The sequence below is a fragment of the Leopardus geoffroyi genome, chromosome D1 (genome assembly GCF_018350155.1).
Source record: "Leopardus geoffroyi isolate Oge1 chromosome D1, O.geoffroyi_Oge1_pat1.0, whole genome shotgun sequence".
In the NCBI taxonomy this organism is placed as follows: domain Eukaryota; kingdom Metazoa; phylum Chordata; class Mammalia; order Carnivora; family Felidae; genus Leopardus; species Leopardus geoffroyi.
The window spans coordinates 5,590,484-5,605,715 of NC_059329.1; the positions used below are offsets into that span (position 1 = coordinate 5,590,484).

Sequence of the window (15,232 nt, forward strand, 5' to 3'; positions counted from 1 at the left end):
AGGGAAAAGAAAGAGAGGCAAAAAAGGAGCCGCCTACCATGCCTCCATTTGGCAAGGCAAAAATTAGGCATTTCCCATGGGTCGGGGAGATACCAGGAAAGAGAAGAACGCTTGGGTTGTCCCCTCTTACTGCCTTCCCCAGCCAGAGGCTCCCAGCAGGAGAGAGATCCCACCAGAAAGACCATGAAGTTTACTTCTCAGGGGCAAGAGTGGGGCATCTGAAATACCTTACTGAGGGTCTCCTAGCCAAGACAGGACTGTCACAGTCATCAGTGAATTTAAAAAGGCTGCCCCTATCTTCCATTTTACTCCTACCTGATACATAAGAGAAAGGGACATAGAAAGGATTGGCCTGGACCACAGGAGTGAAATGCCCCAGAATACCCCTCTACTTGCATTCTGACACAGGCAGAGAGGGATGGAATGGGGAGAATGGATATGGGATTGACATGTGAACTCATCTGGAGTAGACTATAGACTCCCTGGAAGTTCTTGAAAATCAGGGCAATCCACCCAATATCACAGCGGACCCATCCCTGCATGTTTGAAGCAACGGAGAGAAAAAAACAAGATGGCCTCAGGCTTGCACACTTCCCTGAGATCAGATCCCAACAAACCAGTTTGGCAAAATGCTCATTACAGTTTCCAGGATGCAGGAATCACTCGTAAAAGGTAGAATGGGGAACATGGTCATCAAAAACAGACAAATACAGGATCGTTTGTAAAATCAGGCTCTCTCACTTTAATTGGACTGATCCTAGACAAAATGTTTTTTTCTCACAGCTTCAGTTTCCTTATCTACAAAATGAGCTTTATGCAATAATCTTATGAAACAGACGGTCAATATCCCATAAAATAAGAGATGTAAAGTGTCCAGTACATTGCCTCAAAAAGAGTAATCAATTAATAGATAATAGCTTTTATTTTTTATTTTTTTAATTTTTTACGTTTATTTATTTTGAGAGAGAGAGTGTGTGTGTGAGCAGGACAGGGGAGGAGAGGGAAGGAGAGAGAATTCCAAGCAGACTCCACACTGTCCGTGCAGAGCCCAACTCAGGGCTTGAACTCAGGAACTGTGAGATCATGACCTGAACTGAAATCAAGAGTAGATTGCTTAACGCACTGGGCCACCCACCCACGAGAAAAGATAATAGCTTTTATCTAACATTGTGTTTATCCATTCACATATTCTTCGTAAATATATGAAAAGGAAGCTATATCACTTTTTAGATAAAATGACGGATAGCCACAAAATCTAACCATGACAGCCTAAGTAATAACATTAAGGTTTGTGTCCCAGAATATCCAGGGTTCACCTACTTCTAATGTTCTATGGAAATTACTCTAGTTTATTAATCCCTATTCGACTGTCAAAAGAAAAAAGAAGGTTGGCAATACAAAACAAACATGAGGCCCGCAGTGATAAAGGGAATGAGAGAATTTAATTTTAGATGACTATAGGAAAAGTTGTCCCAAATAATAAAAGAGCTTGGCAGTGGCCCCACCCGCGATATTAGCACAATGATGCTTCTTCTGGCAAAAAAGGCTCGAAATGAGGGGCAGTGTTCTGAATATACATTTCTTCAGGCTTCAGCTTTTAAAATATCTAACGATTGAACATTCCGTCTCAGGAAGATGGATCATCGCGTGTTTTCCAATCATGGGTTTAAAGAACTCTCTGGCTGCACCGTCGTGGTAATCCACTTTGGTGAGCTACAGACCAGGGGGAGTCATGAAGCACACACGTGAGGACAGTCTGGGAGTGGCACTCTGGACGTCAGTATGTTGTTACCAGTTTAAAAATGAGAAAACTGAGGCTCGTTTTTGTTACCTAATGTGCCCTAAAGCATTCAAAGGCAGAATCACTTTAAATCTAGGAAACTTGGTATGTGGTAGGTCTCTTCCCAAAGCATTTTCTCAGCCCTCTGCTCAGAGACCAGGAGGGACACAACATAATGGCAACAATGACATCAGAGGGAGAAAGTCATCATAAAGCAGACTTTCCTCAATCTGGGGTGCCTTTCAATTCTGACAGTGATCCCAGCCTGTCCCCTACTTACCCCTTCTGGTTCTGATTGTTCCTTCCACTACACTGTCCAAGAAGCGAGTCCAGCCCCTAGAAGCTGGAGTTACAGAAAGACTAACACAAAGATGTACACTCAGTGCCCCTTTTCCTCATATTGAGGGAAGAAGACTGTGCTGTATGGACAGGTGAGTGTGCTTGTGCAGAGTTTATGCAAAAAAATTTAAAAATAAACTTACCACAAAGTCAGCCTGACACACAGAGGTAGAGCATTAAGCATAAAGGAGAAACTAAGCAAATAAATCAGTAAAATTTATGCTATGCAGGAAAGGCTCTTGGATACTACAACTGTAATCGACCCTGGAGATTATTTCTACCCCTCATTTTAAGCCCCCTTCCAAGCATAATCTACTCTTTTATCCACTAGACACATACTTCTATGTATATACCTCCAAAGAGCAACTTTCTCATTTATTCACACTTCCCCAAGCCCCCCCAAAAACATGTTAGTCCCTCCTATGTACCAAGCAATTACAAAGGCATAGAAATATAGAAGAAAATAATTTAGATAAATAAACAAGATAACATCGGCTATGATAAATTGTATGAAAAGGAATACCAGAGAGGAATAAAATACAAAATATCTAGGTTGGAGATGTAAGGAGGAGATGGAGGGCTTCTCTAGATTGGGTGGCCATGGCATGTTTTTCTGAAGATAACGATGTTTAAAAAGAGACCTGAACATTAAAAAAAAAAAAAAAAAGTAATCCACGCACCCATCTGGGGACAGGCCATTTCAGGAAAGTGGGATGGTATGCGCAAAGGTCCTGAGGCTAAGCAGGAGTTGAGAAGCCCACAGACGTCTGGCAGGGAGGGCGGGAAGTGACAAGGGGGAGTGGAAGAAGATGGAATCAGAGAGGTAAGCAGAGCCCAGATCACAGGCAAAGTTCAGAGTTTACTCTATCACAGGAAGCCATTAAATGGTGTAAAGCAAGGATTTCACAGTTTAATATCTGGCCCAGCAGCGTCAGCAGAATTATCTAGAAACTCATTAGAAATGCTCCAAGAGTGCATGGGACACACGGGGTCAGAGTCCTGCAGGTGAGGTCCAGCTCTCTGTGTTTTAACAAGCCCGCAGGTGATTCTGATGCACCTTAACAAGTGAGAACCATTGGGCTGAAATGAGAAGGGGACATAATCTAATCTGATTGGTCACCTTTCTGTGGTGGACACAACGTTGAGGCACAAGAATAAGTGTCCAGGTGAGAAGCCGCCACGACAACAGTGGGGATGCAGAGGCTTTTCCACATGGCATGAATAATTTTCGCCCTCCTTTTTCCAGCCTGAACGGTCTCTGTGAATAACTGCGTGAACCAGAGAATGGACAAGCTGAGGACTAGAACAAATGTTTGAAGATAAAGTTCCTGGGGGCACAGAGAGGCTGTCTCCCTGACAGAGGCTCGTGAGCTCCTGCCTTCCGTCCTCCATCTGTGTGAGCCTTTCAACAGCTGCTCGCTGCATTCATGTCTCCATCTCGGAGACTTAAAAAGCCTCAGAGAGTTTCTGTGAACTACTTGTAAGAATTCATCAAGGACCAGCAGGCAGTCCTGAAGTTCTGATAAATAAAGCAGGTCCAAGGGCAGTTTTAAAGGACAAGAAAGGGAGGCTGGGAGGCCAGTGGTTAGAGGGGACTTAAGAAATTCACAACAGAAGGGCTGGGACCCTTCTGGACATGGATGGAGCTAGAAAGTTATGCTAAGTGAAATCAGTCAGAGAAAGACAGATACCATATCATGCCACTCGTATGTGGGATTTAAGAAACAAAACAAATGAGCAAAAGGAAAAACAAGAGAGACAAACCAAGAAACAGACTCTTGACTACAGAGAATACACCGACACACTGGTAGTCCCCCAAGGGGAGGTGGGTGGGGGATGAATGAAACACGTGAAGGGTGCACTTGTGATGAGCACAGGGTGATATATGGAAGTGAAGAATAACCATATTCTACACCTGAAGCTAACATAACACTGTATGTTAACTGCACTGCAATTACAATTTTGAAAAAAAGAAACCCCAGGAGGGCTAGCTTATACTCCTTACCATTCATCCCGATTCACCCTCCCAACTCAAGGCTCCTTACAGCTGAATTACTTCAAGACAAACCTTGGGCAAAGCCCTATTTCAGAGTTTTGGAAAACCATCGCTCTCCCACCCTCACCCTCTGCCGAAACATGTAAACTAATACTCAGCAATTTTTACCAATTGCCTGAAATCCCTTTAACTGGAAGAAACACACTCCTTTTCAGTTAGAGATAAAAAGCCTTTAATTGTGTCTTTGAAAGAGGTACAACAGGCAGGTGTGAATACTGAATTCAAATGTTAGTCATAATAGATGCTCTCCTTTTTCACTATTAAAGAGAAATAGGAAGAAAGAGAGACAGATGGGTGGGGACACTGGGGCCAAGGGAAGAGGGAAGACAAAGTCAAGAAAGGCCAATGTCACAATACTGCCACCAACATCTCTCTGTTCGCGTGCCCACGAATAAAGGCAGCGGGCACTGGTACTTCCAAGTCCTCAGAAGGCAGCCCCCACTCAGGTGAAAATGTGTTAACGGGTCTCTTTGGAGACAGCTGGACATCAGGATGCCTCTTTATCGGAGTCACATGCACGGTTTTCCTTACACTGTCTCTAAGAAACAGAACTACCAAAGACTATTTGGAGGCCAAGAATCACCACAGGCTATGTCTACAAGGTAAGAGGGAGCAGGAGAGTTGAGGCAATGGCTGAGATAAAAGAGAACTGCCTCTTACTAATGGAAAAAAGAATTTTCTCCTGAATACAGTAACATAGTCTAGGTAACTACTCTGATCACAGTTACAAGATTCCTGCTCCAATCTGCCCTGAGAACATAAGTTCAGTTCACAAATGAGCCTTTCATCAGTTACCATTTCATTTCAAAAGAGGGCATTTGCAATTCCAGGAAATGATTTGTTTTTTGGTTACTGGTATTGTGTTTAAAATATTAAAAATACTCATTGCCAAGTAGTATTCCATTGTGTATATAAACCACACCTTCTTTGTCCATTCATCACTTCATGAACATTAGGCTCTATCCATAATTTGGCCGTTGTTGAATGTGTGGCTATAAACATTGGGGTACAAGTGCCCCTATGCATCAGTACTCCTGTATCCCTTGGGTAAATTCTTAGCAGTGCTATTGCAGGGTCATAGGGTAGGTCTATTTTTAATTTTTTGAGGAACCTCCACACTGTTTTCCAGAGCGGCTGCACCAGTTTGCATTCCCACCAACAGTGCAAGGGGGTTCCCCTTTCTCCACATCCTCGCCAGCATCTATAGTCTCCTGATTTGTTCATTTTAGCCACTCTGACTGGTGTGAGGTGATATCTCAGTGTGGTTTTGAATGAAATATGGCCTTTTGTAGCAACGTAGATGGAACTGGAGAGTGTGATGCTAAGTAAAATAAGCCATACAGAGAAAGACAGATACCATATGTTTTCACTCTTATGTGGATCCTGAGAAACTTAACAGAAGACCATGGGGGGGTGGGGGGGGGGGAAGGGAGGGAGGGAGCCAAACCATAGGAGACTCTTAGAAACTGAGAATAAACTGAGGGTTGATGGGGGGTGGAAGGGAGGGGAAGTGGGTGATGGGCATTGAGGAGGGCACCTGTTGGGATGAGCACTGGGTGTTGTATGGAAACCAATTTGACAATAAATTTCATTAAATAAATAAATAAATAAATAAATAAAATATTAAAAATAGAGGCGCCTGGGTGGCTCAGTCGGTTAAGTGACCAACTTTGGCTCAGGTCATGATCTCACGGTTCATGGGTTTGAGCCCTGTGTCGGGATCTGTGCTGACAACTCAGAGCCTGAAGCCTCCTTTGGATGCTCCAAAGCATCTTTGGATGCTCTCTCTCTCTGCCCCTTTCCCGCTCGCGCACACACTCTCTCTCCCTCTCAAAAACAAACAAACTTTAAAAAAAAATTTAATAAAATAAAATTTAAAAAATAATAATGACACTGAACACAAGAGCCAACAGGTTGCAGTGCTCACCACATACAAGAAACTGTGCCAAGTATATTGACTAATTTGATCCAAAGACCACACTTTGGAAGCAGCAAATCCAATGAGAGTGATTAAGTTTTATTTTAGAATATGTGGGGAGAGATTAATTTGACATCATTTGCCTCCATTAGGGTAAACCATTTAAAGTCACTAATGGCCTCAAACTAAAAGCCATCTCACGAGTTTAAATAATATGCTTCTCCTAGTACCACAGTTTTGAGGACTCATGTGACAAAGTTTCAAAGCAATTCCCTCTGAAATGACAATTAACATAATTATCCAGCACTTAAAACATATGGCATTGTACTAGGTACCGAGATTATGTTTCCACTAAATCTTCTTTTCTTCTGTTTTGGTTTAAAAAAATAATCACAGGCTAGTAGTGTAGCCTACTAGCCACAAATATAGTCTCGATCCCCAGGGCAATGACTATTGGCCCCAAATGTTAAATGATGCTTGATGGCCTTTCAAAAGGTACTAGGATTTGAATCTTAGCTCCTCAAAAGTGCTCACAATCTTACACAAATAAATGATGGCAGCTCAGAGAAATTAACTATGTGAATTACAAATATGCACTGCCTCTCATGTCAATGACTTCAACTTCATTTTAAGGTAGCCTGCATCAGAAAGTGAATTGAGGCTTCTGTATTTCCAACTGCTTTCTGCCATAGCCAGTCGTAAGTATACCTTACACTTATCTGGAGCTTTCTATTTACAGAATACTCCCACTGAAATTATCTCATTTACCCACGGCATCTAATCTTCAATTAGCTGTTACCATCGTCATCCTCCCTTACAAAACAGATTAAAGTAACTTTAAAGTTCTATGTGCTGGTGAGGGCTGGAGTTCCTGTTCCTTGATTTTGTCTTCTTACATTACACCATATCCCAATGATGTCAAGAAAAGAAAGATTAAAGACAAATATGGAACGTGGAACTAACTAAACTAACTAAAGCAATACCTCTCCTTGAACTGTATTAGGCTTGTATTGACTCTGAGTCGACTTTCCTAAAGGATTCTAAAATCCCATTTAAAGCCTCTCAGTTGGTACCATTAAACCTGACTGTATTACTAAGGCACAATTAGGAGATTCGGTGGAGGAGAAGATGGAAAGAACACAAGAAGAAGAAAAGTTGAAAAGGAAAGGCAATACCAAAAGGGAATTTCATTCAAAAGGATTAAACAAAAATAAAGCAAAGGTAGTCAGTCCAGGGGTGCCAAGGAATCTCCACCCCACAGCCACTGGTAAAGACTGACTTGGGTGGCAGGAAAGCGCATGCTCAACAGCTGTGTTTGAGTAATTATCTTTAATTTTCCCCAAATAATGACCAAAATCTATTTTACTTACCCAATAACTTGGTGCTCATAATACTGCAGTGTCCTCTGGAGAGTCTGCTGTATCGTCTGAGGCTGGAGAAGAAGAAAAATAAAAATATATTATCAGCAAATCAGTGCCTTTCCCCTTCTGAGCATCAGAGGCAGATATGGGGCTTCTGATTTATCTTCTACGAGTTTTCACTTTATAATATTAACCCATTATGCATTTTGCCATGTATTTTCTCCAGAGGAACTAATATGAGGCACTCAGCAATTACCCCCAATTTCCCAGCATTTCAAGGGTGATAGCATTTCCTAGCCATATTTTTTCCAATTCTTTTGCAGCAATCCTTAGGTTCAATATTTATTGTGGTTGTCTACAACAAACCGAGGCCTTGAGGGCAGTGGAGGGGAGGTGGACTCAAGAAACAAGGGCCATGCCCAGATCAAGCCTCACCTCCTCAAGGACTCGAGAGTTTTCAAGCAAGGATGCTGAGGCCTCCAAGAGGGGCCACAGGTGCTCTGGGCAACAAAATGGGGTCTGCAGCAAACACATAAGTAGTTCCCAGCTGAATCATATAATCCTTGCCTCTCTGGGAGAGCTGAAGATAGTTTCTTACTCCCAGGGCAACAAATTTTTTTAGACTTATTTAGGCAACAAAGCCTAGGCTTGGAGTTTCTGACCCAGGTAGCCACAAAGTTCCCTGACCATAGATTTTATTAAGAAATTGGGGTAAGAACCAAATCAGAAATTAATTTTTGGAGGAATCAGCCTCCAAGTGTGCAAGGAAATGGGTACAGGGCAAATGCCTTTAACAGCTGTTTTTCGTATAAACCAGGTGAAGAAGATGAACAGGAAGCCTCAATCTGGCACTGATGTTTCTTCTCTTCGGGACAGAATCAAAGCACAGTAGATAGAATGTGCCCAAGCAAGAAAAATCACTCCTGAATCGAGAAGCAATGGAGCTGTTGAGAAATCTAAAGAGGAAGAAGCAGGCACAACCATCCCAGTGCACAAAAAAAGTGTGCTTTAAAAACTCAACCCACAGCCAAGCTAAACCAAGTCATTATCAGTCACTGGCCGGGTACCCCTGGGAGCTGGGCCTCTTGCACTGGCTTGGAAGCTTGTGAGCTAAGATAACTTTCTCTTTGGCAACATGCCCTAAAAGCAGTGACTGTGCACACAGGGATTACCCTTCCAATAACCTCTGGTCACAAAACGTGGAACAGAATGCAGGAACTAAAGTGCATAGGGCCAGTTAAGACCAGAATGACCTCATTTGTACAAAAGGGCATTTTTTCCCTGCACCAGGAATTTCCCGGTTATTAAAAAGCACATGTTTGTGACAGGAGTTAAGCCTTTTAAAGAGCTTTTTTCTTTTGTGAAACCATTACTTTTTTTCCCCCAGCAGGAGTTAAATTTATAGTTTCCAAATACATTAAAAGGGAAACGTTCTCTGGGAATATCCGACAGAGCTCCAACGCCAGAAAGCATTTATATACTTCCTGTCGCTCACCAGAGCTGGTAGGCACGTTCTGATGGTCTAAACTCCAAACACAGCAGGTGACTACAGACTATCTCCTCATCATCAGCAAGCCAAAGCTGACTTCAGCACAGAACATCTCATCACCATGGATTCATAGAGTCCTCTTCAGAGTTTGCCTGATTGCTCACCCAATGGCTCTTATCAGTGAGAGATGTCTTCACATAATCTTGGGGTCTCTCTTGACCTGAATAAAAAAGCCACGTGTGGGCCAAACCCGTCCACGGGGGTGACTTCTGCCTTGAGAGTCATAGGGTCCATTCTTAGTCCACGTACGTCAGCAACGCCGGTCAGTATATTAATGGGAAAAACAGGGGCTTTGAAGATATGCAGACCTTCTCTCCTCCTCTAAGAATACACCTCCATACCTGACCCTGACTCAAGAGGTCATCCAACATTCTATAGGCCAAGATCCCATTCTTCTTACCTGTATCTGCTCCTTCCTTTCAGAAGGAATTTAGAAACATGATTTTAGAACACAGGGTTTAATATCAAAGTGAGTTCAAAAATCCACTCACAAGCCACATGACCTTGGGCAGTTTACTTAAGCTCTCTAAGATTCCTCATGTGTACATTATTTTTATGGAGATTAATTGAAATAAAGCAAAGTCTCTGGTGCACAGTAGATACATAATGATAGTTATGACGATATTCATTTATAAAACGTGGCTTCTACCCTCAAGAGTCTCATAATCTAGTGGAGGAGCACAGGATTTAAGTCAGACCGCCCAGCCCACAAGTGTAATGTTTGGAGATCCTTACCACCTAAAAATTCAATACAGCTCCTACTACTGTTAATCATAAGAGGGTGCTGATTCCAGTAGACAAAGGAAACAACAGAAAAATGGCAGTTTCATTTCCAATGAAAACTTCAGATGAGTCCAGAGATGGTGATACAAGCAGAATTCTGAAAATTAAGATTGAGGATAGTCCTAGAAAGCAGGCTTACAAGTGGGAAGGACACTGAAGCCCCATAGTTGGAATCAAGACCTGAGGCCTTAAGCTTTACAAAGAATAAGAAACCACGAACCTCCTTCCTAGGACACAAAGAATGGGCAACAGGAGAACTAGGTGGCCTAATCATTTTATAGCCAAATGCTAAAGGATCTGAGAGACAAGGGTGGGGGAAAAGATGAAATCCAGTATTCCCATCATAAAAACAACAACCACAACAATCGAAGAGGTCTATGATTCTTCTGTGCTTACCCCAAGCTAAGATAGAGATAGTGACCTCTCATTGTTCCTGTTCAACCCCTAGAAGCAATGGCTAAGAACATAGAGCTGGAGACACAAGGCAGCCATCTGGGTCCTGCACACAGATCATCTGGGACAGACAGAAGGTACTCAAAGGCTGCCATCACATGGCCACAAGATCTCCTTCATCTCCTGTCTCATGAATAGCTTCACTCTGCTTGGCCAGCAGTACTGGCCCCTGCACACTAAATGTTATGTTCACTTAAGGTCATGGGATCCAAACATCCAGCCATGAAACAGTCCCAACAGAGCCAGAGAAGTGGTCCCCGAGGAGTGGGAGGAAGCAGTTCCCAGCAGCTGGGAGGTTGTGACGCAGTCCTTGCCATGGACATCTGTACCAGATGGACCTAGGGATCAGGTAGGAGGCAGGGAAGCAAGACATGAGTGTGTGTGCCCATGAAACACACTCGTCATCATATAAAGCACATGCTCACCTCGATTTTACAGATCAAGAAGTTGAGGCTCAGATTGGTTAAGTAAAGAACCCAAGATCACAAAGGTAGGAAGTGAATAAGCCACTAAAAGCCAGGACTGGCTTCAAAGTGTACCCCTCTTTCTATGAGATGCCTTGAGGGTCCCTCTCATCTTTAACATTCTGGTATTTCTATATTGTTTGCTAATATTGACAGCACTTCATCCTTCCAAAAACAAAACTACATAGCTAATTTTTGTTTTTTAATGTTTATTTATTTTTGAGAGAGAGAGAGACAGAGACAGAGCATGAGTGGGGGAGGGGCAGAGAGAGGCATAGACAGAATAGGAAGCTGGTTGTAGGCTCTGAGCTGTCAGCACAGAGTCTGACACGGGGCTCAAACTCACAAACCTGAGACCATGACCTGAGCTGAGGTAGGACACTTAACCACCTGAGTCACCCAGGTGACCTTGATAATTTTAAAACAAGCTTCTCATTTCTGCTTTACGGCACACACCCACAGGCTACAGAATTAATGGAAACCCTAGGCCCTCCTTTAAAGAAATATCTGTAAATATCCATGTCATTTTATTTACTTAAATATGAGGAAATTACATATCAATGTCAGCAATTAAATGATAGAGATATACACTTAATTACTAACTCTCTAGGCCAGTGGTTTTCTATTCTGTCTGTACATTAAAATCACCTTGGGGAGCTCTTAAAAAATACCAATGCCTGAGTTCCACCTCCAAATTTTCCAATTCAACTGGTCTGAGAGACCCAGTTGCTTCTAATGTGCAGTCATGGGTTGTAAACCTTTCGTTTAAGGTATAAACATGATGATCAAGACCAATAATACTCTAGGAAAATTACCTGAACTGAGTAAGTCTACATTAATGAGAACAGATTCTTTATTCAAATATCAAGAGAAGTAAGCTTCTGGGAGGTGTTCATACTTAACTGCCAAGTTCAACACAGTTCCATTTATTAACTGTCACTAATGACTTATAATTAATGTGAATTTCTTAGATAAATAAAGAGCTATATTGCTTGAGGCATAAATAAAGGATGTTTAAAATTTCCATGTAACTCAGTCCCGGGCACTTATGTCAGCAATGCTGGGACACATACATACAACATAACAGCTAGTATGACACTCCCTCTATGAGAGGCACTGCTGTAAGCTCCCTGCACACGAACTCCTTTGTTGGTCACATCAACAGCATGACATAGACATGGGTGTTATTATTTTACAGATAAGGGAACTGAGACACACAAAACTGAAGCTGCCCTATGTCACACAGGTAAAAAGAGGCAAAACCAGTACTGAAGAGTAGGTAGTCTCCTCCAGAGTCCAGGCACAAAGCCTCCAACCTACACTGCACATTACACTTAACACTTTGGATCTGGTTGCACACTTTACAGTTCATGTTTTTCAACGCGTGCCGTGCCAGTGGATCTTCCACCAGTCACAGGGGCCTCCAGGGAAAGAGTCAGGCTGGTGTTATTATCACCATTGGACTGAAAAAGAACCAAAGTTAGAGATGTTACAAGTCCTCTTTTGCAAACAGAGCATCTCTCCCCTTAGAAAGTGTTTCCAGTAAGAAAGCATTTTTTTAATGTCAACGCACAATTAAAGAATCACATGGATCAAATTGTCTGCTTCTTGAAAACACATTTAAAATTCTTGACACCAAACCTGTATAGACAAAGAAAGACAGAGGCAAAATCAGGAATAAAGTCTTGCCTTGGACACACGTTTCCACTCCTCCTCTCTCAACTCTTTGTCCTCCTCTGGCTCACCTCTTCCTTACACCCTGGGCATCTAATATCTTCATGCTGCATTCTGATAGGCTCAGTCGCTACCATCATCATGTAAACTCCCTAAACAGGTCTCCAGTAATCATCATTGCATAATCTACTTCCTTTTATCATCAAAATTTTATTTTATTTTTTTTTTTTTTAATTTTTTTTTTTCAACGTTTATTTATTTTTGGGACAGAGAGAGAGACAGAGCATGAACGGGGGAGGGGCAGAGAGAGAGGGAGACACAGAATCAGAAACAGGCTCCAGGCTCTGAGCCATCAGCCCAGAGCCCGACGCGGGGCCCGAACTCACAGACCGCGAGATCGTGACCTGGCTGAAGTCGGACGCTTAACCGACTGCGCCACCCAGGCGCCCCTATCATCAAAATTTTAAATACCTTTAGTGCTCTTATCTCAGGTGGTGCTCAGAAGGAGTCATACCTCCATTTCCTCAAAAACTCGATCCCTGGTCCTAAGGTAGAGGAAGATAAAAAAGGAGCTTCCCTACATTATAAAATATGGTCTGAACCACTAACAGTGGAATTGTGGTAAATAGGCTTATCGGTGAGAGATAAACTGGGGGCAGAGACCACTTCTCATCCTCTAAATCACACCACAGGGACCTCCATGTTCTCCACAAGATTATTTCATGTACTAGGACATGATATGCCAAATTCTATCATTTAACATGACCAAAATCATAATGTGAGATACCCTATCTTTACGGCTAAGTCTATAGACGCCAATGGACCAAATGATATGATTGGTATTAATAAAACTAGTCAAAACAATAAGTCAAAACAGTAAGTCACTTCCAACAACCAGCTTACCTGCTTCTGAAAGATATGTGATTGCAGTATTCATCAATCTTGCTAAATATGAAGACAAAATATTCACTTTCCCAGCCTCTGACTAAACTTACTACATATAAACCAAAAAAAAAAAAAAAAAAAGAGAGAGAGAGAGAGAGCAAGAGAGAGAGAGAAAATAGATGGCAAATTAAATATAGAACTTTGAGTCAGGACCTCTGTATTTCAAGCCCAGCTGTGCTACTGACCTTTTTATAAAATTAGCCAACATCTCTTCACCTGGGAGTAGGAAACCTTGGGGAAAAAGATGCTTCCATTTTCCCATCTGAAAAACACTTGCAAGAAGTTCCTAGTTCTCAGGGTCATTTGAAGTAAAGCATTGCAAAGTTAAGCACTTGAAAACAGAGGGTCGGATCAGACCGGAGATTCAACCATCTCTTGGGAAGCTCGGCAGTACCATTTCAAGTGAATAACACCAGTAATTTGCTCAACAAAACTGTGGTAGTCCAGATAATTAATCACAAAAAGCAAAAGTGGTAAGTGTGCTAAAAGAAAAAAAAATAAAGCTACGAATGCATTAGAAGGTAGACTTCTCCTCGTACTGGTTGAAGATCTGCATGATTTCATCCAATCTCCATTTTATTCTCCTTGTGAACACAAGTACACACCTGCATGACCCCATGAGAGCTTAGGGTGGAGGCTGACATGATGCTAATTGACCCATACAGGGATTCAAACTGATCACCTTGGCCTTATTAGAGATATGCTCTAATTAGCAAAGCACAGTGGTTACCATCATTGTAATTATTGATTGTAACTGAATATACTTACCCCCTAATCAACGGTATAATTAAGTCTTCCTATACAAAGTATGTTTCCTTTCCAAGCATTTCCCTCTGTTATTTTAATGCCCTTCCAAATATACCCATTGAGTTCCAATTTAATACAAGACGTAATATCAACAACACCAATTTAAGCTGGAAGCACTCGTTCCTTAAACTGAAAGAGATCCAAGAGGTGATTTATTTAGTCCTATCCTTCCTTCCGGCAAGAATACATTTAAGTTATCCTTCCTTCCGGCAAGAATTTTGGATGTTTTCAACAAACTCTGGAGAATAACAACACCACTTTAAGTTTGTAAACGACTTCACAGCTTACCAATCACTTTCTTTTCTTTCATCTCATTAGACATTCACAACAACCTTGTGAGTCTCCGATGTAATTATCCACGTTGTACAGATGCAAACACTGAGATCCAGAGAGGTCACAGTGCTTTGCCTCAGCTACCCAGAGGGAAAGAGCCACCAACAGGACAAGGACTTGGGTCTCCTACAATTTTTCTCCCACAAGCTGCTTTCACTCTGTTGAGTATTGAAATATCCTTCCACGTATCTAACTGAAATCCCTAATTTCCTTTTATTCACTTTTAATGGCTTTGAAAACAATGTTGTAAAATCGTTTCCCCAAATTCATAAATGTTGTTATTGTTATTTAAATAGTTCTGGTGTGATCGTTAACTTCTTAATTGGGAAGCTTTAGGAGAAACGTGCTTCACTGGGCATCATCGTGGCCAACTTGGCTGTCCGAATAAAAATGCTGTCCGAATAAAAATGCTGAGACAGGACGGTACCGGTTCTAGACACCTTCTCGGGGCAATGGATCACGCTGCACTACAAACCTTTAGAGGATATGGCTCCAGGCCTGAACCCTCCAACCAAAAAGCATCTCACAGATGGTGCAAGGCTGACTCAGTCTACGAAGAGAAATAATGCTAAGTTTTCCTGATTAAACACCGTAGTTACGTGGAGCAACTCATTTACTCCTCACAGAAACCCTAGAAGAAGTATTATGCTACTTCATAAATGTGAAAACTAATCCCAGACAAATTAAAAAACATGCCCAAAGTCACGTAGGTACTAAGTGTCTAAGTCTACATATATGTCTCCTCCACATGGGACTGCCTCCAAACGGCC

At 42.0% G+C, this 15,232-nt stretch overlaps 1 protein-coding gene across 1 annotated transcript in view; it reads right to left on the minus strand.

Annotated features, from left to right (window-relative positions):
• GUCY1A2 (guanylate cyclase 1 soluble subunit alpha 2) overlaps window positions 1-15,232 on the minus strand; it is a 338,126-nt gene that overhangs the window by 299,025 nt on the left and 23,869 nt on the right. Inside the window, exon 2 of the mRNA XM_045482650.1 lies at window positions 7,464-7,525. Coding sequence (XP_045338606.1) covers window positions 7,464-7,525 — 62 coding nt within the window. The remainder of the gene's footprint in view (window positions 1-7,463; window positions 7,526-15,232) is intronic.